This window comes from Brachyistius frenatus, unplaced genomic scaffold (genome assembly GCF_029030835.1).
Source record: "Brachyistius frenatus isolate BFR_SWC_R1_liver_20210118 unplaced genomic scaffold, ASM2903083v1 Contig_3, whole genome shotgun sequence".
Lineage (NCBI taxonomy): Eukaryota > Metazoa > Chordata > Actinopteri > Embiotocidae > Brachyistius > Brachyistius frenatus.
This window is the reverse complement of record NW_027210602.1, coordinates 2,431,508-2,457,239: the sequence shown is the minus strand read 5'-3', so window position 1 is coordinate 2,457,239 and position 25,732 is coordinate 2,431,508. Positions and strand designations below refer to the sequence as shown.

Sequence of the window (25,732 nt, the reverse complement as noted above, 5' to 3'; positions counted from 1 at the left end):
ACATCCTGTTCTCTTCTCTCTGGCCTCATGCAGAGAGGTGTTCAAGTAAAGGTTTGGCTCCCTGACTCATTCAGTTCACCGAGCTGGCGGAGGATCCTTCAAATCAAGCATTTAGTAAAGATTTGACACTGAATCGCAGATTCCATTGCACATTATCTGGAAAGGTCTTTGCTTCATCGAGGAGTTATTTACGTAAGTTTCTGTTATTTTGTAAAAAAAAAAAAAAAAAAAAAAAATGAAGGCCTGGTTTTGGGGGGAACATTCCTGAGTAATCTATCACTGACACTCGCAGCCTGAAATAGAACTAGAGATATTTTTCTTTCTATTACAGTTGTTCAAGGTTTCTATAAAAAGCAGTGGAATGACTGTTGGCTAGGTTCAACATGTCGGCCTGTAAAACTTTTTATTTATTTTTTTCTGCATATCATAATCGTAACCATTAATTTGAATCACTAAGTGAGGACTGCAATACTGGGGGTGTTTAGCCCAAGTTTATTTTGCATGCAAATGACTGTCGTGTGCCATACTGAAGGTTTCTTGTTTTTAAAAATATATGAGGGCATAAAACGTGAAAAACAAAGAAATAAACGTGCTTTCGCATTCAGATCAGTTTTTAAATGATGGCATACCGTATAGATGCCCTATTACGGTCATAAGACAGAAAACCGTTATCACTAGTTTGCTTGTGACTAATGCTAAGCTTTTCTGTTCCAAACTGTATCGTATCAACATACAGATATGAAAATGGGAGATTTATTTCATGAAACGGGAGACAAACCGAACAATTATCCAAGCGATCAAAGTGCGACAATCTACGTGGGTGGGGAGGTCTGCAAAGGCCTGCACGGCAGCCAATGGCACATCAGTTGTGTTTCTAAGCAACATTCACATCCACTGTTCTTCCTCGTCTTCTCTCATGCCGCCTACGACTGCCTATTTTAGTGAGGATGAGCGTTTCACTCCAAAAGGATCTCAAACATTTTACAACTGCTACTGTACAATACTGTTTTTTTGTGTTTTTTTTTTCTACTGTAAAACGCGTGGACGAGGCAGACCTCATCCATCTTACTCGCGAAAAAGGAACTATTTGACCGACGCAGCCCAACACTGGAATCAATGTTTCCCAGAACAATGGACGCTATTGTGTTCCCCCACATAGCTGACTGAATTTGCAGTAATTTACTAATATTAGGCACAACGGCCATGTAAAATGGCAGGCATCCCTCCCCCGCCCCCCATTTTTGTCAGTTTCTCTTGTATATGTATATCTCTTGTATTTATATTCCTTATGAGCAATTGTAACTGCACATTTGAATGATTTCATAGGTGTTCTACAGGTGGGTCTCGGGGGGGGGGGTTTGATCAGCTCTCCACTTGCAGACATGCGGCTCTCTACACAGTAATCCCTGCTGTAGTTATGCTTCACAGTATGTTGTGGGTATAATTGAATAAAAGCAGGGATATACTCCGCCTAATTCTTCCTGCGCGGGACAGTCTCGCTCTCTGTCTCAGCAGAACATGCCATTTAACCGGAGCTCACCATCCCGCCCCACCACAAACTCTTAATCTCATGGAAACTGTCTACATAAACAAAGTGTCTCCTTAACTTCACATTCTTCATTCCACTCGCCGACTTCTTTACTTCTGACACGCCCTTCATCGCTTAAAACTCATCCCATTCATCACACAGCCCTCCAGACTTTTCCTGTCTGGCGTTTGGCTCTGTGTCATTAGGGTCACCGTGACAACAGATGAGTCAGACGTTGCGGAGACGCCTCACTTCCTGTGAGTTGTGGAGCATCTCAGACTGGGACTGAACCAGCATGAAGTTTCTCCCAAAAGACTGATTCATAGTCAGCAGGATCAAATCCTCATCTGGAGCAGTGACTCTGCACTGATGAGGTCTATGCGGGATTAATAGCACACAAAAAAAAAAAAAAAATCCATGTCACAACGTCGAGTCATTTTCCAACACGACTCAATATAAAAGGTTTCTATGCTATCTGTTTGTATAAAGGTCTGCATCATATCACGCCGTAAATGAGTTTCACAACGTCGTGACCTCCTTTTAAGGCCGTAACGTTGTCATGACACGCACAACAGGAGCTGACACGTGAAATCCAGCATGCAACACTTTTTCTGTTTACAAGAGCTCTAAACGCATTACTCGGACGTAATCATTAAACCCTATTTATTTTTTTCCCGAACCTATTTATTCTTTCTCAAAAATATCCACAAACCGCGAGGAGCTGCTGACCCCCAAAGTTATAGAAATTCAGCCAAAAATCATTTCCCAACTGCTCGAGCCGTGCATACATAGACAATGAGTCATCCATGCAGACATATACATGTGCACACATGGGTTGCATGCACACACAATTTACATAGTCGTGAACACATGTTGCAGTACTCACATCAGTTTTTCTAAACTTGGCTTTGAGGCTCTTCATGTTCAGTCTGATCCATGCAGTCACTCACTCAATCGCTCAGTTGAGGCTGCGAAGAAAAAAAACAAAAACAAGCACACAGACGTTTAAACTTAGCCGCATTGCTGTTAGCTCCTATTTCAGATGTGATTTAGTGTTTCTGAAGACTGAAGTACTTGACTTATGAAGTATTTTGTAACGTTACATCCGCACAAGCTACCGTCGGTATGGGGTGTAAATATGGAGTGCATCAGCAGTGATTTATTGTGAATAAATTAACAATTTGCCTTTCAAAAAGTAAAACCTGGTGTTTATTAAAGCCTCATTAGCAGCACGGCTTCTAGTGCAACAGTAACAGACTATAGATTTATGCTTGAACTGTGACAAACCTGAAGTACATTTAACTTATTCCCCTTTGATTAATGAGCAGTTTTGGGAACGGACTTACCACATGCAAACCTAATTTAAACCTGTTGCTGAAAATGGTATCTGGCTTTGTATCGTTTCCTATAAGGATGTTATAAATCGCCACTGACCCCCTGGGGATGCCTGGTGGCGACGGTATTTTTGTGCCCTAACCGCCTGAAGCAAAATCACGTGTTTTTTTTAATGCCAGAAATGACCTTGTCGATGATTTATCCCCAAAATATCCTTTGAAACATTTCCAGTCAAAATTAAGCTTCAGGTTCAGGGTCCTCTGTGTCTGCTTGTATTTCATCTGCGAGCACCATGTGAGCAATTTGAGACTTGTTGCGATGATTATTGGCAGTGTGGTCTGGAGGAGTAACAGTTTTAAATTCATAAAGACTTTGAAGATACAAAGTCAGGAAGAGTTATTCAGATCTCAGTCTTTAGTTTTATGCGGGAAGACGGTAATGTTTACGAGAAATGCAACAATTAGTTGATAAATCGATTAGTTGGTTGACAGAAATGGAACGGGCAACTTTTTGGAAAATGCATTAATTGTTTTTGAGACATTTTCTTATGGAATAATACATAAATTCTCTAATTACAGCACCGTTGATGTGAATATTTTCTTGTACTTTTAGTCCTCCGCGATAATAAAAAAAAGTCTCTTATGGTCGAGGACTGTTGGTCGAGACAAAAACAAGACATTTTGGGCTGCACCTTCGGCTATTGGGAAACACAGTTCGACATTTTTTTTTTTTTCCAATTTTCTGACATCTAAAAGACTAATAAGCAGCTAATCTTTTTACCTATGCAATGATTAATCATAGCCCTTAATGTATACTAGGTGGATGTGTAATGAAGAGCCATGTCCAGAGCTCTTCTGGCAACATTCAACCCAGTCAAATTAATGTGCGTGTGTATAAATAAATATATATATATATAGAAGCAACAGCAGTCCATCAGTGACTTTGTATGCAAAAACCAAGAAGTGGTAGTAGACTGAACATTTCTCTGTAGATATCAGAAGCTCATTTACAAAACGAAGGGGAATGTGTTTTCTCAGATGCCCCTGAAGGAGAGCAAACTTTACAGCGGAATCTATTGTCAAACTATTGTTATTGCACGAATTGAATTGCTGCCAAAAAAAAAAAAAAAAAAGCAGTTCAGACCTGAGCGTAAGCTGTGCATATTTGCATGCCGCTCATTAAACAGCACGATCGCCGTGAGTACGCGAGCAAACGCGGGTAAAAGCTGCGACCCGTTTTGCACCAGAAAGCAGGCTGTGAAATGTAGGCGCCGTGCATCCTTGTCCAACAAAACAATACGAGAGTGGACGCTTTGTAATTGCGCCGCGGGACAGCACGGGAGCTGTGCCCGTCTCATTCACCGCCGAGACTCCCAAACACTAAGTTTTGGGAGGCTCTTACGTAAAACAAAAAAAAACGCGAACGCATCCTTGAAACCAAATCGCACGGAAAACACCGGACAAGACTTACCCTGCTGTGTGTTGGGAGTCGCAGGAAGGCTGGACACATAAAAGAAAAGACAACCGCTCTTTTTTTTTTTTTTTTTTTTTTTTTCCTTCTTCTTTTTTTTTTTTTTTTTTTTTTTTTCTTTTAAAGCCTAAAACAGTTTAGCTCGTGAACAAGTGAGAAACCAGCGAGCCTTCGTGAAGCAGGAGGATGCGTGAAGGAGGAGAAAACAGCACGACGCGACGCGGTGGCTCGGCTCGGCTCGGCTCGGCCAGCATACATTAAAAGTTGAGCTGTTCACGGACTCCCGGTTGTCCAACTCTCTCTCTCTCTCTCTCAGGACTCAGCGGCTGCTGCCCGGTTTAGGAAAGTGACGTCACGCTCCCTGCGCTCTCGTGACCGCAGCAAGCGAGCCTCCTCTTCTATTCTCCATTGTGCCCCATTCATGTTGCGGTTAAAGGGGTATTCCCCACAAAACCTCACTCTCACGGCTCAAATACAATCAAGTAGAATATGAGTAGATTTGTTCAAGTGCTGCACTTTCATTCTGAGGTACTTGTAATTTACATTACTTACTTATTATATTATATTATATTATATTATATTATATAGTATTTCTATTTGATGCTACTTTCTACCTCCAAAGGTAAACTTTAGAGGGAACTATTGTGGCTACTTTCTACCCCGCTACTTTTATTCATCAACTTGCTCCTAGTTGCTTTTAAGATGGAGATTTGACACAATCTATAATATAAAAATCTTTAAAATTTTTTTTAAAAAAAAATACATCACGTCAATTGGAGAACGAGAAAGATTAGACTGATTTTCCAACCTTTTTGGCCTCTGACGTTTAGCTTCTCGTCGTGTAGTCAGGGCCACATTTCAGATGTCTGAGTTGTTAACAGCACCACCAAATAGTAATTTATCCTTCTAAACCTTTCACATGGTTTAATTCCAATAAATGTTCCAGAGATCCAATATCTCACCAAAAAAAATCAAAGATCAGAGAAAAAAAGTCAAAAAATGTAAAACAGATTTGTGGATCAGAACTTAGTTTTTTCTTCTTTCTCTCTCGGTAATCATCTGACGACCCCTCAGATGGATCTGCTGTCTCTGGATAGAAAACTGGATATTAAGTAGTTCAAACTAGCTCCACCCGCAGCAGATACAACAGTAACATGCTGCTTACACACCGATGCTTTAGTATTAATAATACAATTCTGTCATATAGGCCTTAGTCAGAGGAGCCAAACCAGTAGTTTTGATACTACTAAAAATACAATATTTTGCTTCCAAATTGAACTTTGACTTTTAATGAAGTATTTTATACTTTTGATACGACTAAAAAATACAATATTTTGCTTCTAAATTGAACTTTGACTTTTAATGAAGTATTGTAATGGAGTATGGAGTCTGCTGCTGTTTTACTACTTTTATTGAAGTAAAGGATCTGAATACGTTTTTCATCACTGAGTAGAATGCAAGAGAAGATGTCTTACTGCTTCACTAAACTGCTACATTATGTAAATTTGCTGTAGGTTATATGTTTGAAGACATTTTTGACTGGATCTCTGCAGTAAGCTTCTGGTTCAGCCATGAAATTTACTTTTGCAAAGATATAATAATGTTTAGTTTTGTTCAACCCTGTCAGAGATAGTATTCATTTTTCAGTGTTGTTGAACTGAGCTGCATTTCATTGCCATTTTTCTAATATTTTGACCAACACATTTACAAATATTTGAACCACATTTCAACACTACTGCAGTCCAGCAAAGCCATCTAATAGCTCATAGACAGTAAAAAAAAGAAAAAAAAAAGAAGACAATCTGTTCAGCTGGGTTTGAGCTATCCTGACTTTCTGTCCCTAATATAGGTCAAGATACACAAATCTGAATCCTATATTTCACAAATTGCATCTCAGACTTGACAAAGCTCCTCAAAACCCACAAGATATTTAAATGTTTTGACAAAAGATGCAACATTCCCCATAATGCGCTACCTGATCTTCATGTGTAAACTCAGTGTGTATCATCTCTGAAGTTGAGAGACTGCTAGTCAAACAAGTCATGTTGATGTTATGGGCCTATGTCGCAACAACACTGCAATGAAACACATTAATGCAGGTAAGAACCTGTCTGAGCTGTGGTGTTGTAATGCTGATATAATTTGGTTAGATGAGACAATGTATTCTATGGGTATGTCATGTCTGTGTGTCATACCAAAACCACTAATTCAAAAGTAAATATTCCAATTTTGGATTTGTGTCATATGTGTGTGTGTGACTGACTATTGGGGACTAAATTAAACATTTCCATAATTCATTCACAGCCTATTTCAAACATACTGGCGATATGTACTTAATGAGTAAGGGAGGTTTTTTTTTAGTTTTTTTTTTTACGTTATTTGGGATTTTCTGTGTAAACAATCAATAAAAACAAAATGAATGAGAGACACGGACAGAGTGGCATGTGGCTGCTCATTGGTTAGTCTGCCTGGCCAAGGTGTGGCCTATTTTATATGAAAGTTGGACTCAACAGTACTATAATTTCAGTTTATGGGCAGCAAAGAATGTAGGCAGTGGTTTCTCAGTAAATGTCAAGGCAGTGACATCTAGTGGAGAAGCTGCTTCAAGATTGTTTTATTTGACAACGTGCACTTGAGTTTTTATGGAAGCACATTTTTTTCTCATATATATGAGGTCCAGAGCTCGTAATTATAAGATAGTAAGTCATAATTATGAGTTAAACTGCCAATATTTTTTCTTATGCGGCTGCAGTGTGCTTCCGTAAGTATTGACACGCAAGACATTTTCATGGTTTCCAGCTGCTCCCAGTAGGCCTTGTGAAAAAAAAAAAAAAAACACATTAAATAGTACATTCTTATATAGAGCAAAGATATAAAAAGATTGAAATTAAACTTTAAAGTGTAAATATATATAGTATATAAGTATGAATAAGTATAAAAATATACTTCTAAATATAGCCTATGGCCAAAATGTAAATAAATGTATCTAAAACTGAATTTTTTTTCATTCTGAGAAAAACCTGTACACTCCTACAGACAAATTTGTACACATATGCACTTGTATGGCAGGTGAGGACCATATTTCATTGACAGGTGGCATAAGATTTTTTTTTTGGAGACAGCTTGTTGGAAGAAGCTGCTCATTTGTCATCTAGTTTTAGCTATCAGAGATTTGTCTGAGATGCCTAGCGGAGGGGAAGAGTTCAAACGGATCGTCTGCATGGCAGCAGGGGTCAGGTTTGGTTACTATATTTGTATTCCGCAAATAGAATGATGTCATTGGTAAATGGTTTGCACATATATAGCACTTTTTCACTGTAGAGGTCACACACATTGACACAGAACTGCCATGCAAGGTGCTCGCCTGAATTTGGGAGGAACTTGGGGTGTCTTACTCAAAGACCTTAACAGGATATTAACAGAAAGACCTGGGGACCTTACCACCATTCTTACAATTAGTCGTTAACCAGCTCTTTCATCTGATCTGATTAGAAAGTAGATGTTTTAAAAAAATTAAAAAAAATTAAAAAAAAAAAAGCTCTATCTTCACTTTAAAGTGCAATTTTAATTTGTTTACTCAACAAAGCAAACTGCAAATTATGTATAAGGTCTTTCAATGTGTGGTAGAATGCAGAAAGCGGCATGTTTTTAAGCCTGTGCAGGTGTCTGCGTCCTTTAAGTACGGTCAGTAAATGATTCAAGACAATTATATTCCTTGCTCCAGGGTATTTTATCACTGAGAATGGAGGGATTGACTGTAGATATGGTGATGTTGAAAAAAAATTGAGGACAGAAAAGTGTAAATTGGTGTACAAAATCAGTGGGCCTAAACAACACTGGAATCAAAGGGCCACCAGTGCAAAGATGAGCTGATGGTCCTCAGGCCTTCGTGTCTGCATGTTGTCAACTTGGTTTGCATGCCATTAGGGAGCGACCCACCTGGCAAGGCAATTCAATTATTTTGCTTCACAAGTAAAGTGACCACAAACCAGCTGCCACAAAGTTGAACTTTTGGGGCCCATTTCTCTTGTTTGGACCTGCACGGAAGACACAGGAAAATGTTTGTCAAAATCTCCTTGGTTTACATTTACAGATCTGAAATCTGACTTTTGACATGGTAAAGTTGACACTAAAACTACTGGCTTGTATCAAATTGTCACCAGAGTTATGATTTGGAGAAGAAATTGTATATTTTTGAAGTCTAAGACGTTAATGTTTGCCTGTTGCCTAGGCTGGGGCCCATGTGGGGCCCACATGCAGCTTGAATTGTCCGTCCCATATGGGGGCAAAGCCATGGGGCCCAAGCGGATAGCCCACACTTAGCCCACACTTTTGGGCGAGGCGTGGACATTTGTTTGTTAAAAACATATATTTATTTCATACAATCGAGAGGCTCTCTCTGTTAGTTGTGATTACGTTTTTGCTGTGTTTAAACTGCAGTTTGGATCCCTTTTCTTTCTCTGTTTAAATGTTAGCTGCAGCTACTTTTGCTGGCTAGTTCAATAATTAGTCGGGTTAAGTTATGAGTCAGAATATGAGGGACGGTAGGCAAAGTTAGGTTAGTGTTACAATGGGCTCTGATTTTTTTTTAATGGAGAACAAGTCCCTGCCATTGTAGAATTAACATTAAACAAAGCTGTGTATCTTTTTAACATCATCTTATTAACTCTATCAATTATTTAGTTTATCAGTAATGAGAGTAAACCAGAAATTGCAGTTAAGGCATCTAGAAAGCAATACGTGGAGAAGGCGTGTTGATTTATATCGTAAAACACTAACATGTAAATGATATTCATTTTATCTTCTGGGTTGAGCACTTAGACAGATTGAGCGAGCAAATGTACTTAAGTCAAATCCAATACTGCTGTAAGGGTGCAGGCCACATATGAGGTACCAACACCGGCCCAGTAACACGTCCTGGGAGAGATTCTGGACTGCCATATAATGATCCCACAAACGCAGCACGTTTTATGATATTATTAATATGGAACGGTTGTCGAAATATGCGAAGGACAGAGATTTCTGAAAATATATAGGGAGATTTTTGTTGCTCCAGTTTTGCTCGTCTTCAGTTTTTTTTTTTTTTTTTTTTTTGCTGTAATAGGCCTACTGTAAAACAAAGTCCCATCTAAATAAATGCAACCACACTCTTTTATATTGATGGTGAATTAGGTTTGCAATAAAAAGGTTCACAAAATGTTCTGACTTGGGGTTACGTTAATGACGTTACTTTTTACGTGACCAGAAACAAAGAGTGTTCATCTTCAAGATGAATACCAGCCTCACGTTTTCGCCTTCAAAAACAGTTGATGTGAATTTATTTATTTATTTATATATATAATAAAAATTTTAAAAAAAATTGTCTAGAGACAAATATAGAAATTGAGCACTATATAACGAACAGCTATCGGTAAATGAGCTCACGCATCACCCCCATTGTGAATCGTCACGGTTGCGTACTTCGGGGGAAGCCGTCGACTGTCGAAGAAAGCGGAAGTGAAGTGAAGCATTTCAATGTGGAAGTGAGTCTTTGCTCGGTCGAGAGAGTTCCTGGGACATCAAAACAAAAAAACAGAAACACTCCTTCGCTGCAGTCAGTGGAAGAAGGAAACCCACTGAAAATCTGCGGCTGCTCACGTCTTTGCTGTCTCATCATGCCGCTGAAATCATGTTGCATTTACAGCGCCGGAGTTTTTTCTGTTCTCTTATTGATCCTCGGCATTTCTTTGATTTTATCCAACGTATTCCCGCATTTCCTACAATCCGTGGTTGAGAAAGTAAGCGTCTTATTTTAAGGATGATGATTTGTAAGTAGGCTTTAGATTAGCTGCCGTGTTAGCAGTGTTTGCTTATTTGAGCTTGATGTTACAAAACGACAAATTCAGGGTGTTTGGGTTTCGTTTCTTTATGGCAGCTGAATAGTTTTGTAGGTCTTGAGCTTATATATGAAGGTAAATGTTTTACAAATGACTCGCACTCAGGAATGTAATTTTTGCTTCATGTATTTAGTCATATTTTTGTTTTAAAGTGATTACAGTACATTTCCAGCTGTTAGGAGTATTAGTTAATTTGAAAATGAAACATTTGCTGAAGTGTTTTTGCATTACTACGACAAAACTTCCAGTGATATTCAAATGCAGTGAATTCAGATCATGTCTTAGGATGCCCTCACCTCACTGACCTACTTTTACTGTTACAAAAGCGGCTGTATCATCACAGTAAATGGTGAGTTTCGCCATTTACTGTGATGATACAGCAGGCTTGCGCAGCGGTGCTGTGTTGTCATGTGACCTGAGACGGTTTATCATCAGCAGATTATTCCTATGAGGTCACACTTTTTTTTTTTTTTTTTTTAACCCAGTACCCTTTGTCTCTCCACCCCACCCACACACACAGGAAGTCGTTTTGGAAAATGGAACAGAGACGTTTGAGTCTTGGCAGAATCCACCCGCACCCATCTACATGCAGTTTTACTTCTTCAATCTGACAAATCCCGCAGAGGTGCTGGATGGGGACCGGCCGGCCGTGGTGGAGATCGGACCGTATACATACAGGTGGGAGACAAATAGGAGGAACTTTTGTTTCTCTCCAGTCATCTCCCAAACATCACACTTGCAGAAAGTAACACAAACAGCCAAAGTGTCGACGTTTAAAAGGGAAAAGTTCTGACATTATTTGTGTGGTCAGATGCTGTCTCATCACTGTCTGAATATTGCAGGTACTCAAAAGGCTTTCACATTCATGACATTTTAATTAACAAATAATTGTCGTACAAATGTTTGCAATTCACGATTTTATTGTCTTTTCTGTTCCGTTTATGTCCGTATTATAGTATGAGCTTAATCATAGTTTAATACTACACATGCGCCTAATAAAGAAGAGGCATTTATTGGCTGGTTTTTGGGGGGTTTTGTTTCTGAATCCATGATGTGAGTGTCATGTAAATGCTCATGAAAGTGTGGTCGGTCAAATATTACCTATAAGCTAATTAATCACCAAGATCAAAATTAAAGCTGGTGGCACTAATTCTCCCCTCCTGCCATTAAACAGTAGCGGTAGAATGGGGCGCAACGAGATGAAGTCATAGTCATAATAGAGCCCCAGTTATACTTAAAGTGGTGGAGAACAAGGTGGAAATCGTGATGGAAATATGACATTTCTGCCAGTTTTATCCAGCTGTTTTCATACAAATGTATGTAAACAGTTCTTACAATGACGCAAAATGATTGGGTCAGCATGAATAATTGGGAGTCAGGATGTTGTGTAATACTTGTGACAGGCCAGTTGCACATATATGACTCAAATAATGGAAACTAAGTCTGTCATCTATCAAGGTACAAAGGTGGCAAGAAGCTGATCGTTAGATTTGCTAAAACCAAAAGAAAGGACTGAAGGAAATCAATCAACAAATGAATAATTAATGGTCTTCTTGAGTAAACCTATGGCCTTGCATGGGGGAAAAAGAAACTTATCTCATAGTGATGGCAAAACAGGCCTTGTCCTACTTTTACAATATTTAGAAAACAAAATTTCAACGCAGTATTTCTGCCCTGATTTTAATTAACGTCTTTGCAGAAACGAAAGCATCAGTTTTCAGAGACAGATGCAAAGAGATATCGGTGTGATCCTGTGTCTGTTTGTCTGTCCACTCTCGGCACTGAGAGTCACGGGAGTTCTGTACAGCTGAGAATAATGTGTCCTTCCTTTTTTTCTGCCAGGCATACAATTGTGTTCACTCAGCATTATTGTGGCTTAGAATTACCATGTGATACACTTACCCACCCTGTTCATACTGAAGTTTATGATATTATCCTGTAAACCCACACAGCTGATGTTTTTTTTTTTTTTTTTATTAAATCTTTATTGGGCAAATTTGTCTCGTATTGGAAGCTGAAGCAAAATAATATAAAATGCAGTGCTGTGCATCACTGCATCAATTCAATTGGAGCAGTTTGTGGAACTTTGTTTGGAAATGGCCACTGTTATTAACTTTCCTGACCTAAATGTCCATCTATATGTTTCAAGTTGCGAGAAGATGATGATTAGTTGTGTGGACGAGTACATATTCACCCTTTTTGGTCAACAGTTTCATATTTGTTTTTAATAACTGCTTCACTAACTGCAAGGATGTGGATTTTTGACAGGAATTTAAGTTAAGAAGGAAAATAACTGCAATGGCAAACAATGCAGATATTATATGTACAGTAAATGTGAAATTATGACTGAAATGTAATGAATTGTTCATTTGCCAAGTGGGAGACTGCGCAACATGAATACATTTCATATATTGTAATAATTGTAATATAACATTGTGTTGAATATTGACCACGGAAATAGATTCATCCTGCCGGTAGAAAATTAGAGACATCAGGTCACTCCAAACAAACTTCACCTTTGGCCCTAACAAACTAGCAAAGAACTTGTTGTCATGTCTAACTATTTCTTTTAAGCTGACTATTGTATTTTTCCACTCAGAGAGTACCGGCCAATGGAGCAAGTGAGCTTCCAGGATAATGGCACTAAAGTGGAAGCTGTCAACACTAAAACCTACATATTCCAGCTTGACAAGTCCCGAGGCCCAGAGAGCGACCTCATCAGGACAGTTAACGTTCCTGCCGTGGTGAGCAAAAGCAAGCCACGCAGTTAGAGCATTGTTTGATGATATATTATGAATACAATTATTTTCCTGCATTATGTCTTTTTTATTTTATTGATCAGCAAACATACAAATTAGAAAGTTGTGTTTTATTATTAGGTAAGACAGAATCAAAGATTAGTAGGTCTTCTAGATCATTTTTAACTAACTAACTTTATGCAAGTAAAAACATTTTGTCTGACATTTTACAGTTTTTTTTTTTTTTTTGGTCAAACAAGGTTAAACCGTTCTCTCCGGTGTTCATGTTTGGTTTTTTTTAGTTTCATTGTATGTGATTTACATTTACTGTTGCAGAATTATAATGTTAGATGTAGATAGTGTGTACAGTACAGTATGTCCTGCTGTAATGTTCCCTATAGGTTTTAATATGTTACTTATGTAAATGATTCATTGTTACCTGGTCTTCATTATGGAACTTGAGCAATTTAGCACCTTACACAATAGGTTGATTTTAAAGACGTCCCATCTCTTCTTTCTTCTGGTAGACGGTGATGGAGAAATTTAAGGATGATCCCCTTATTGCCAATCTGATCTCCTCCTACATGAAGTCCGGGGGGGAAGGCCTGTTCACCACCCGCACGGTGGGAGAGCTGCTGTGGGGATATGAAGATGGCCTTCTTAAAGCCCTCAAAGCTTTTCAGCCCCAGCTGGATGATGTTTTTGGACTCTTCTATAAGGTCTCATTTAAGCATATAAATATGGAATTGTAAAATTTGTAGAGACTTTACTCTACTATAGATATATATAAATATATATGCATAAAATGGTACAAAAGACGTTTAATTATATACATACTGATTGGAATCAAACAAAATCATAAGATTTGGACAAGTCATATATCTGACTCTAATTGGATGCTTTTGGGTTTTCATTTATTTCTAGAGTGAAATCTTTTTGTTGATATGATCTTTTTGTTTTGTTTTTAATTTTCAGAACAATGCCTCAAATGATGGAGAATACGTGTTCTTCACCGGCCAGCAGGACTACAAGGACTTTGCTAGAGTGGACAAATGGAACGGCAAAAGGTGATTGTCTCCTCTCGCCTCCAGCTCGAAATAACAGAATTATCTGTGTAAATCCAGTGTGCAAGAACCATTGATCACATGCAGTTTAAATGCATGCACAACAAATGATTGTGTCTGCGTACAGGAAAACAATCAGCGCTAGTTTGTTCAGTTTGATTACATTAAGGAAGCACAGCATCCTGTTGATATGACTCTATGTAATGATTGATGAACAGGCACTGTGTCTGTCCCCAGAGTTACTGTATCAAAAAGACACACCAGTGTTAATCGCCTTTTTTGCACCGGCACGCCTTCTTTTATCTCCGCTGTTCTTTTAATCCTCTTTGTTTCAGACTCTTCTGTTGTGTCTCTTAGTTTGGTATAATGATGATCTTTCTTACTTGACTTGCTAGCGAGCTAATGCTGCCCTTTTAAAATGCAGTTTTGGGAAATCCCCTGATTTCTAAAATATAGCCCCTCTTCCACTGCCGCTACCAGCTCGACTTGCCACCTGCTACTTTTTCTGGATTTCCTTTTCCGCTGCTGATTGTACCCCATCAATGGGGCGGTGGAGGATATCATTGGTAGCCAAACAGAGGAACATCTGCTGCTCCTCCGCTGATCATGGCAGGTTTTGCGGGTTGCTATAAATTGAACGTAACGGTCAATAACAAATATTGCAGCCTATAAAGTAGCATGGCTGGTTAACAATGGCAGGTTTGCGCCGGATGTCCTGCAACACGCACGCAGTGACACATTGATTGTGACGATTCGCTCTGACTAATCAGTGGTCTGCACTGATTTCATGTCAGCTGTTAGTGTCGGCTCAGCTTACTGGAAACCTCAGCGGAAGTGATACTGAAAATATTACCAGGTGCCTATTACTTTTGGCCTATGGACAACAAACAAAAGTGAGTTGAATGAAGTTAAGTTTAGCCTCTAACGGCAGCGGAGAAAGGGGCTTTATATAGTTCTTTCGAATCACAAAAACATACTTTAACGCTGCGATACGGCCCTTAAATGTTGTCGCCAAAGTTTGTTCTGACCTACAAACATTCCCAGTATTCACCTTTGAACCATTTCAAAGATATATTTTTTTGTGTAATAAATTGGTTTCCAGTCTTTTAGCAAAGCTGACAGTGAAAAATGAAGAAGGGGTTGGATACTCTCTTTTTAAAGCCTTAAACTCTCAGATTTTTAGACCCAAAAATTACCACATGACACATAGTATTAAAATGTTTGTTTATACATGCAGCTCCCTGAATTGGTGGACGTCTGATGAGTGTAATATGATTAATGGAACCAATGGAGCGTCTTTCCATCCGGTCATCACCAAGCATGAGGTTCTCTACATGTTCTCCTCTGATTTGTGCAGGTGAGTGGACCATAGAAGCACCATACTACTGAAAAATGAAATGTTTCCAGGGATGATTCATAGCACTGAGTCATTTTATATATATATATACATTTTCATGGATTTATGTTAAAATGATGCTCTGCACAATGTTATTCTTATTTTTGTTGTTCTATTTCCATATTTCATGGATTCAGGACTTTTAAAGGCACAAAAATTTAGACAGATGTATGATGGAACAGGATTTATGAGTTTAGTACACAAATATGTTTTTGTTTTTTTTTATCTGCAGAGAATGTGGTTTTTTGTGTCAAAACTGTCAGTTTAAATTATTGTTCACAGCCAAGCACTTTTTTTTTCTTTTTTTTTTTAATATTTTGAATTAAAATTAAAAGTAATTTCAATAAAGTTTTTCTGGTATTACTCCCCTAGTTTGAGTTTGCTCGTGAAATTACCCCCCACCCCTCCCCATTAGTCTGTCTAAGCCTTTACTTTGACATTATCCAGGTCAGATATTGGATTAAGGATACCAGTTCAGCCTGACTGGTCGCATGACCGGTCAGGTCTAACCTTCTGAATGAGGCCACTGTTAACTTAAAACCTATTTAATGCTGCTTAAAACAACAAATATCAGCCGTCTGTTAGTATCGACACATCGGAATCAGAAAGTGCAGCATGTACGGGTCAGATAACTGCTGACTTAGGTTTTGAAAGGACTAACGGTAAAAAGGTTTATGAGGCAGTAACATTTAAAACCGTGCAGGTTTTCTGTAAATCAGTATACCACAGAGCTCATGCTCGATATTAACGCAAACCTTCCCTCGTTGTCAGCCTTCACATAATTATTTCTGTCTCCAAAGAATAACCAGCATGTGACTGATTTCCAAGGTCTCTGTACGCTGTGTATGAGGGGGACGTGGTAGTGAAGAAGATTCCAGGGTACCGATTCAGCCCCCCAAGCGAGGTGTTTGCCAACCGGACCTTGAACCCAGCCAACACAGGGTTTTGTGTTCCTGCTGATAATTGCCTGGGTTCTGGCTTGCTCAATGTCAGTCCATGTAAACAAGGTGGGTTTGTATTAAATAAATCAATCCCACGGGAAAATGTTCCCAACACAGCTGCTTTGTCATGAGTGAAATACAGTCTTGGCTCTTTACTAGAACCAGTTTTTCTGAATCTGCTCTTTGATACCTTCCATCCTGTTATTCTCACTAAATTTGTCGTGTGTTTAGGAGCTCCCATCATCATGTCTTCACCACACTTCTACCAGGCAGATGAGAAGTTTGTTCAGGATGTATTTGGCATGATGCCTGACAAGGAGCAGCACCAGACGACCCTTGATATTAATCCGGTAGGAATGACAACTTTCACACTTTAAATGTCATTTGTACACATGTTGTGGTGAGCCTTTCAATTCAAAAAATTGAAAAATTCTTTAAAAAAATGTTTCCCCTTAGAAAAGTTGGAAGCTGTGTAGTCAGTAGTTTTGAAAGGTCCCATATTTGGTATCCATATGAAGATGTTTTTGTGGTTTTAAGTACCAAAAACCATCTCAACATAGTTTTACATCTCCTCTCTTAAAGCTTCTTTCTGGAGCTCTACCAAGAACAAGCTGTTTTCTGTGTGCGTCTTTAAGGCACGTTGATGTCAATGACCCTCTCTTCTGATTGGCTGTGTCTTTTCTGAGTGACGCACACCCAGGCCAACCACAGGTTTTCTTTGGTCTTGTTCCGCGATGGAGTGAATGCTCAGTGTCTTTTTTCCTCCTAAAGGTTGGGCAGTAGGCTGGGGACGGACATAGGACATGAGCGCAAGTTTGTGACATCACAAACTTACAGAAGTTGAAACGGCAAAGTTGCTGAATGCAAGCTTTGGACATTTCTTAGCATTTTGACGCTTTCACACGATCAATACAGTAACCTAGACAATGAATTCTGAATTTATACAATGTGGGACCTTTAAAACCTGTGGTATAAAATATTACCAGTAGATGGTGACCTAGCTCAGCTTTGTGAACATGAAACAGAGCTTCTGTTTTAAAACAGTGGTTAAAAATTAAAGCCGAGGTACATGGTACGGAGCTGTCACCAAAGATAAGCTCTAACAGCTCTTATCACGAGTCTCACTGTAATAAATTGGTTGAACTTCGGGTAAATCCTTTATAAAGGGACACGGAATGAACAAAACACCCAACGTGTAGCAGGAAATCTGTCCAACTATAAATGTAGAATTAGGGGAATTTGCAAATATGTTTGAGTGAGGAAGAGCCATGATGTGGTGCATAAGACAAAGAAAACCAGAACCATGTTATTTGATGCATCACCTATTTGCAAGATCAGTTTTGTTTTGCTTTGTTTTCTGTCACTGGTGGTATTTTGCATCACATGTTTGATAATGATATTCAAACATTGAAGTCCTGCTCAGGACAGAGTTTGACTGTAACACTCCAGGACAAAAACAAAGACAAAGTACTGCAAATGATTTGTTAAAAATGCGCCTATCAAACGATATTTCCTAATAGTCGTAAAAAGAGTTAATAAATTGCTCACTGCATGACCCCGGTTACAAACTTCATTCTGCAAGAATACACAGACACAAACTGTGCAAAAATAAATCAGTCAAGGTCTAAATATAAGACTCTCTTTATTCTCTTTCTTTGGAAGCCATGAGGTACCTGCTTTGTATCGAAACAATTTTTTTTTTTTTTAATGCAGTATATTTTTAGACATCTGCAGTGACATTATTTGTAAGGTATTATCTAATAAATAGATGCTTAGCTCTCAAATCAGTTAAGTGAAAAATGGATTGTGATGCAGATAGAAGTCCTGCACGCAGCTGTGACCGCACACTTTCTCTTTATTCTAATTCAACTACGCCTCATGTGTGGCCACATGAAATGCAGTGACATCATAAGTTCAAAAGGAGTGTTTGACCCCGGTCAACAAGCTACTGTTCTGTCTGTTTATCTTCCCTCCCGCACTACAATCTTCGATGTACTACTGCATGAAATTATTGAGACTGATCAAAGTCCTCTGACTTCTGTCGTAACTGCCGGGTTAGATACCCTGAACACGACCTCACCGCCAACTTCAGAGCTGTGAAGCTTTTTTCAACTGCAGTAAAAACGTATGCATCCCTGTTACAACAGTACTGTGCAAACATTGGAGCCACTACAAAAACAGTGACGATATTTATTTATCAGCTAACTTCATACAAAGTGCGGAAAATGAAAAAAAATACTGTTACTCAAGTTCTTGTAAGAAACTGCTGCAGTTGTTGTGTCTGTGTCCTCTTGTCTCTTCATGTGATCCCAGACTGACTCAATGATGTTGCCAATAGGTCTTTACTTTACTTTATGACTCAGGCTGTATGTTTGAGGTTGTTGTCATGCTGCAAAATTAATTTGGGTTTGATCAGATGCCTGCCCGATAGTATTATCTAATGAATTTACACATCTAAAAACTGTTGCACTGCAGTGTATTTATATGTAGGTTAGTGTGTTTGCTCTTAAATCCTCTCTGCCCACCAGCTTCATGAAAAACAAAAAAATATTGGCACCATAAAGATCTTGAACATAATACATGGTGTCTGGAAAACATTTTTTTTTTGGCGCTGAGTGTTTATTAATATGATAGTTAGGGATAAATGTTCATACATCAGGAGTGGAAGGTGTGATGTGTTCCTAACAAAGTTCAATTATTTTGCAGCTAACGGGAATCATCCTGCAAGCAGCCAAGCGGCTCCAAGTTAATGTCCATGTACAAAGATTTGCCAGCTTCAGGTCAGTCTCATGTTACTAGCAGCTCAAATGCTACTCAGGTTTTCATAAATATATCCCACTGTAACCTTAATGGCTTCACATGAAGCAGTAACAGCTGTATGACAACCAACTTCCTGGAAAGGGTTGCCAGGAAGGTAACTATAAAGCAATTATGCCACCGTCATCATTATGAGTGGACTTTTGGACAGTCCTGACAGTGAGATAATCTTGAGGTCAGACTAAGTATATGGACAGTGACACATTTTTTGTGTTCCCTTCAGATTGAAATAAAATAATGAGTTCTACATTAAAGTGCCAAGTCTCAGGCTTAATCTGAATGTGTTTATGTCACTATTGTGCAAATATAGTCCTTTAAACATGAACTGCCCGCAGTTTAGGATTTCAAAAGTAATTGGACACACAAAGTCAAACAATAATCATCATGTTTGATCATTTTTTTTTGACAGTACTTTGTTTGCCTGCTGACATCTTCAGATACTGTGTGTCTTGTTTTTGACGTTCTCCCTGACCTTCACCACAGCCACCTTCAGCTCTTACTTGTTGCGGGGTCTCAGTCAGGTCAGTCAGGTGACTGTCTCGGCGAGTTGAGGATAATAAACCTCATCACCCTGAAAAGCTCTTTGGTTGCTTTGACCATATGTTTTATATCATTGTCCTGCTGAATCATGAAATGTTGTCCAATGAGCAATCTTAACTTATTATGCAGTTACACGATAATATAGGATTTTTCTCACCATGAAAATGAGTTTCCTCTCCTGCTCCATGGTCTTCCAGGGCGTTTGCCATTTTTGTAGTTTCCCTGTGTGTTTTGTTTTCGTTTCGTTTGTAAACTGTCGATTTAGTGACAGCAACACCACCTCAATCTAAATTTTAAAAAAAACACTCAATTCTCAGTCAGCCAAATGTCAACTAATTTGTGCGAGAACTAAATTTGAATTGATGCACAGCTCGCCAAGAAAGATTAGGAGCCAGGTGTCCAGATTCTTTTGATCCTTGACAATTTGGGCAGTGAGTCTTAACGGGGCCCACACAGTTATACATGGCACAAACGTACTAGAGCTGAGACCGGCCACTTCGATATCATGTGCATTATTTTATTTCAAATAATGTGCTAAAAACAAAGAGCTTGAAGAACAAAAAACACGTGATTGTCCAAATATTTATCGTGAACACTGCACACGTTATCAATCTTATGTAGAAAAAAAATTGATCAATACAATAATGTGAACATCTTGCCCAGAAAGATTTTGTTGTTGTAGGACACGATTTGTCTTCTAGATGTACCTCGTATGTAAATTGGTCAGCAGGAGAAACATTGCGAGTGGTTTTATTTGTTTAATTAAATTTTATTCTTTCAGTCAAACAGGAAATGTGAGGACAGTGGTCTTTCCTGTGGTTTATCTCAATGAGGTAACCACACACACACACACACACACACACACACACACACACACACACACACACACACACACACACACACACACACACACACACACACACTGCAATTTCACACTATCTGTCATAGTTGCCTTTGAGCACTTGTTTATATGCAGATCATAAGTCACCATCATCAACTGAAATCCAATCCAACGCTGTATTCAAAGACTTTTATTGACCTTTTTCACACTTATTAAATCTTTCTGTAGTTAATGTACTACTTTATGCCATCATTCAAACATTACACTTCTTGCCCCACATTGAAATGTTTGTATTTGCGTCATAAACGAGGTCAATTTCAGTGTTCGTAGTTGCTTGGCTCAGACAGTGATGTATTTACTGTGTGAAATGAACTGCCTGTGTTTAGTTAATAGTTGCTCCTGTCGTTGTTCAGTGCGCATCGCACTTGTTTTTGTCAGAAATTAAAATTAAAAGCAGAGTTAAATCTAGCATGGAATGAAAGCAGAGGGGGACTGTTGTTTTTAAAGACACCATTTCCATATTAATCCTTCAGCATTTTGTAATTTAAGTGGTCTGAGCGAACACTCGACTTCTGCACCTCCTCTGAGTTCCATGTTCAGGCTTCAGAAGATCACACGCAGAGTGTCCTCATCCACTTCCTTGTTTTCTTATGTTTTATAATGTTATCTTTTCTCTCACCGTCGTGTCAGAGCGCCGTCATTGACGACACGTCAGCCAAGAAGATGCAGGTGATTGTTGTCGAGCAGAATGTCGTGGAGAACATTCCGTTCATGCTGATTGGTCTCGGCATCATTCTGGGAGGAATCTTCATGTTCCTGATGTGTCAGCAGAAAGTCCCTGAGGTGAGTGCTTGAGGATGGACATGAATGAGTTTGTGAAGGCTTTAGAGCTGCAGCTAATGATTCTTATTCACTATTTATTAATCTGTTGATATTTTTTTTTTTTTTTTTTTTTATTGAGCAATTAATTGATTTATCTCAAAAAAGTCAAAAGAATTGTGAAAAGTGGCAAAACCTATCGATGTTTCATCAAAAACAATATAACAACAAAACACAGAAGCACAAACTCTTCACATCAGAAAAAAACGTAAAATTTTTGCCATTTCAATTTTATGTAAACAAATTTATGTTCCCAAATTATGTTAGTGTCAAATTAACCAATGATGTAAAAAGACAGATGTTAATATTATTATTGATGTTGAATATATATCTTCATCTGTCTGTTTATAAACCTGTTTAATTAATGTGTTAATGGTATTTTATGTGGGATTTTATTTTTCAGAGCACCTATGCTGAACGTCAGCCCCTGCTCTCATCATAGCACCAAACGGGATGTGAAAGGAGGAGAGCCATGTTTGCAGTATAATTAGTACTGCAGTAATGAAGGTTAATGCATCTAAAGTTTCTACCCTTAATGCCCGAGTAACCGTTTGTACTTTTAACCAGAATTCCATGATTTTAATCCATTTTTAATTGGATGGTTTTATGAAGTAGAGAAGACTGTGTTGTTTGTTACAGACTTTGAGGTTAATGTCTTCACTTCAAGTAATGATGCTGAAATCCATGTTTTTTTTACATGAATTTTTAAATAGTGTATATTTTTCTTTTTATTGTATTGACATTTTGGATTGAAATAAACTCAATTTAATAAGTTAAATTTCTTACTAAATCAGCTCTGAAGTAATTCAAATGGAAAAATTATCTTTCTATTACTTGATCATGGCCATATGTGTTACATTACTGTGTGTGTGTGTGTGTGTGTGTGTGTGTGTGTGTGTGTGTGTGTGTGTGTGTGTGTGTGTGTGTGTGTGTGTGTGTGTGTGTGTGTGTGTGTGTGTGTGTGTGTGTGTGTGTGTGTGTGTATAAGTTGACTGGCTACAGCTACAGGAACAGTTGAACAATTGATTTTTGTATTGACACAAAGCAAAAGAATAGTGAACAGCAACATTTATTTGGTATTAGCAGAATATTTTGTCCTCAGTCTGGTGGATATTATTTGTTTGGCCTAAAATGTGTTGTTTACAGAAAAAAATGGTTCTCAAATCGTGGGCGTTCTGAGAATTTCATTTGGTCTTTTCTCTCAGTCTCTTGGCAGCTGTAGTCTTGTGGTTCAATTTCATTATAAAACAGTCGTAAACCCAGTAATCTACAGTACGTGTACTCCTGTGTGTGTATTATAGAATAAGAGGCGAGCGGTATTACGTCAACAGCAGCAGGAAAAAGGGAAGGTTGCGAATGTCTCGATGGTGCGAAGCACACGGAAATGATTTCGTTCCTTTTAATTCTAACACAGGGTTATTATTGTATTTCTTAATTTCTAATGAGATTTCTGCTTGTGAAACTACTGATGAATATTGAGCAAAAATATATATATATATATATAATGTTGTTTTTCCTTGTAACCACTAATTGTTACAGTCCAATTCTGCAGTTCTGAGCAGCACTTTATAACTATTGAAAAGTTTTGGAGGAAATTATAGTTTTCCTGTTGAGCTCTGGCTGTTAAGATGATTCTCCTTCTGCAGTTGTAGCAACCACTACCCACTGACAAGACGTCTCATGTTCACTTATTGTGTTTTATATGTATCGTTTACACTACTACTCCATAGGAAAATCAATAGTTCACATGTAATCACTGCTTACCTACTCTCAAAACAAATAGCTCATTGTCTTGTCATCTGCTATGACTCATCAATAAACATCCTGTGCTGTTCTCTAAAGGCGTGTTTGTTGTTCCTCCATCACACATTGCACAATGAATTGATAAAGTGGGTCATTACTGGCCTCGCTCTTTCCTTTCCGTTTGGACATGTGTGCAATCATCTTTTTTTTAGTAAGAATTATTTCGAGATCACAAGTTAAATATTTTGTTATCTCGAGAAAAAGCTCGTTTTAATTTCTCCTGATAATCAGGAAAATCAACAAAGTAGTAAAGCTACAGTTTTCTCTTCAGTCACTAAATAACTAAGCTAAATAAATGAACTTTAAAAAAAAAAGACTTGCTAGTTTTTATTCCATTGTGTTTTGGATGCTGTTTGTGTTCTTACATCTCGTTCATTCGACAACGTTATTGTCTCTACTATGAGAAAGAGTCATCAAATTACACGCCGCATAAGGCTGGACTGTCTAGCTAGCCCCGTTGTTGATGTCATTGCTGTGGCAATGTGTGTCCCTGAATTTGGGAGGGGCGGAGCTTCTGAAGAAGTACTAAAGGGACGGGCGTATTTTTTTTTTTGGGCTGTTGAGTTCAAATCAACGTTTTTTTCTGCAGAATCGCTGACTGCACCTTTAATGGACAGATATGAGCATCTTATGGATCTTCTACTCAACAATTAAATACGCTTCTCCCATAAATATTGAACTGCTCTTTTAAAGATGTGCACTCTTTTACATCATCACACTCAAACTGACCACCATTTGCGCTGAAACTCTACCACTGACAAAACTATACCAACCCTCTTGACATCAATGCACTGACCCACTGTCATTGGTCGCTGGTTGGTCCACACTTGAGAGTGGCTGTGCAAATGTTAATGTGAACAGGGTTTCAAGACTATAATGCTGAGCTATGGTCTGGTGGAGCCAGGCTAAACATATACACATCTTTTTCAAATTTGGGCAAACTTCCTTAACTTGAATTGGTCAGAATTTCAAGCATCAAACAGGCTGATGACCTAAAGGCCTCAAGAGTAGAGTCATTCTTTTTGTAATATGACATAGTGACAAGCATAGTCTCATCTCAACCTGAAAGTCCTGAAATCAGATTTGGAGTTTGCATATTTTCCTTGTTTTCCATCAGTTACCTTCGGTTTCCTCTGTCAGTCTAAAAGACTCCAAGGGTGAAGTAAATGGGTGTCTACAGCCACGGTAAGGTTTGATTTAGATACCTCCGACCTGGAATTGTCCTCAATTGCAGGTTAAAGTGTACTTTGGATCCCAGGAGATAAACTTTGACTTCAGTTGTCAATATTAAACTGATAAAGTACCACGCTGCAAGAGATTTCAATCACTGACTTTATCTTGAGCAGCTGCCAAACCTCAGTCTTAATCATTGAAGTGACGAATTAGTGAATTAGTCGGAGGGTAACTCCTCCCCAACCTAATTAAAAGTCTTTAATACAAGTGGCACGGTTCACCACATCAGCCCTGTAGCAGAACAACGTCTCATCTGAGACTCATCTTCAATCAGCATGAGGACTCTTCAGGAAAAGATCATTGTTCTTTCTGTTTTTCTCTCTCTGATGTGTATCATTCAGGTAAGTTAATAACCTTTCTGTTACTGTTTATGTCCCGTTTGCTTTTACATCTTTTGATATTTAATAGTTACAGATGTTATCACCAGTTTTCCATCACAGCTCTCGAAGGATCTAACATTTGCTCCTTACAGGTCAGTTCACTGCCTGTGCCTGACGACTGGAATGGTTTGATCCAGCGGACCAAACGTTCCCTGCTGTGGCGTTGGAACAGTATCAAGCCGGTTGGAGCCAGCTGCAGGGATCACTTAGAGTGTGGCACAAAATACTGCAGGTACAGCAGAGCTTTTTGGTCATGTTGAAGTCTGAACATTTGACATCTAGAAAGTCCAAACGCTTACTTGCTCATTCAACCACTGTCTCTCTGATGCATCTCATTTACTTCTTTAAGAACAATTAATAAATTTAAATATGTGTATCTTTTTTGTCAATGATGTGAGATCAGATCTGAAATTCCATGATGATAAATAGACTGAATGATCCCTTTTTTTTTATTGTTATTCACATACTGTATGCAATAATATTTCTGTATTGTATTTATAGTGTTTGAATTTGTTTTCAGGTGCATTTTGCATGGTGTGCACAAAGTCAGAGTAATGACACGGTAATAGAGTTGCTCCTTATCTTTACAGGAGAAATATCTGTTCCTTCTGAAGGTCCACCTGAAGAACAGATACACAAACACGACTCTGTCAGGGTGGCTGTCAGCAAAACAAGCACCTGCCTTATGGACCAAACCTACCTGTCTGCTGCTCTTATATTCTGGTTCGAACTGAAGAAGATCTGTTGGAAGTTGATCAGTAACCTAACCTGGCAGTGTGCTGCAGCAAAACAACGCCTTAAAACCTCAGTAACCCAATGGCACCATCATGAGCGATGCTTATTTGCCACAACACCAGACAGGCTGTGTAATCTGACCGTGTTTTTGATAAG

At 38.6% G+C, this 25,732-nt stretch overlaps 2 protein-coding genes across 3 annotated transcripts in view; one reads left to right on the top strand and one right to left on the bottom strand.

Annotated features, from left to right (window-relative positions):
• Positions 1-4,746, bottom strand: part of rai14 (retinoic acid induced 14) — a 39,874-nt gene extending 35,128 nt beyond the window's left edge. Inside the window, exons 1-2 of one of the 2 annotated variants that reach the window (XM_069703154.1) lie at positions 4,334-4,746; positions 2,415-2,496 (exon numbers count right to left, since the gene is read on the bottom strand). In XM_069703154.1, the coding sequence (XP_069559255.1) occupies positions 2,415-2,450 (36 nt within the window). In that variant the 5' untranslated portion in view covers positions 2,451-2,496; positions 4,334-4,746. The remainder of the gene's footprint in view (positions 1-2,414; positions 2,497-4,333) is intronic. The other variant, XM_069703145.1, reaches the window with a different exon arrangement.
• A 5,136-nt stretch (positions 4,747-9,882) lies between these two features.
• Positions 9,883-23,266, top strand: scarb2c (scavenger receptor class B, member 2c). The gene is made up of 12 exons (XM_069702955.1): positions 9,883-10,110; positions 10,730-10,887; positions 12,809-12,953; positions 13,475-13,666; positions 13,923-14,014; positions 15,249-15,368; positions 16,236-16,414; positions 16,580-16,698; positions 19,055-19,128; positions 20,487-20,538; positions 21,237-21,389; positions 21,829-23,266. The coding sequence occupies exons 1-12, from the start codon at positions 9,988-9,990 to the stop codon at positions 21,865-21,867; spliced, it is 1,446 nt and encodes a 481-aa protein (XP_069559056.1). The 5' UTR covers positions 9,883-9,987; the 3' UTR covers positions 21,868-23,266.
• Positions 23,267-25,732: the final 2,466 nt, after the last annotated feature.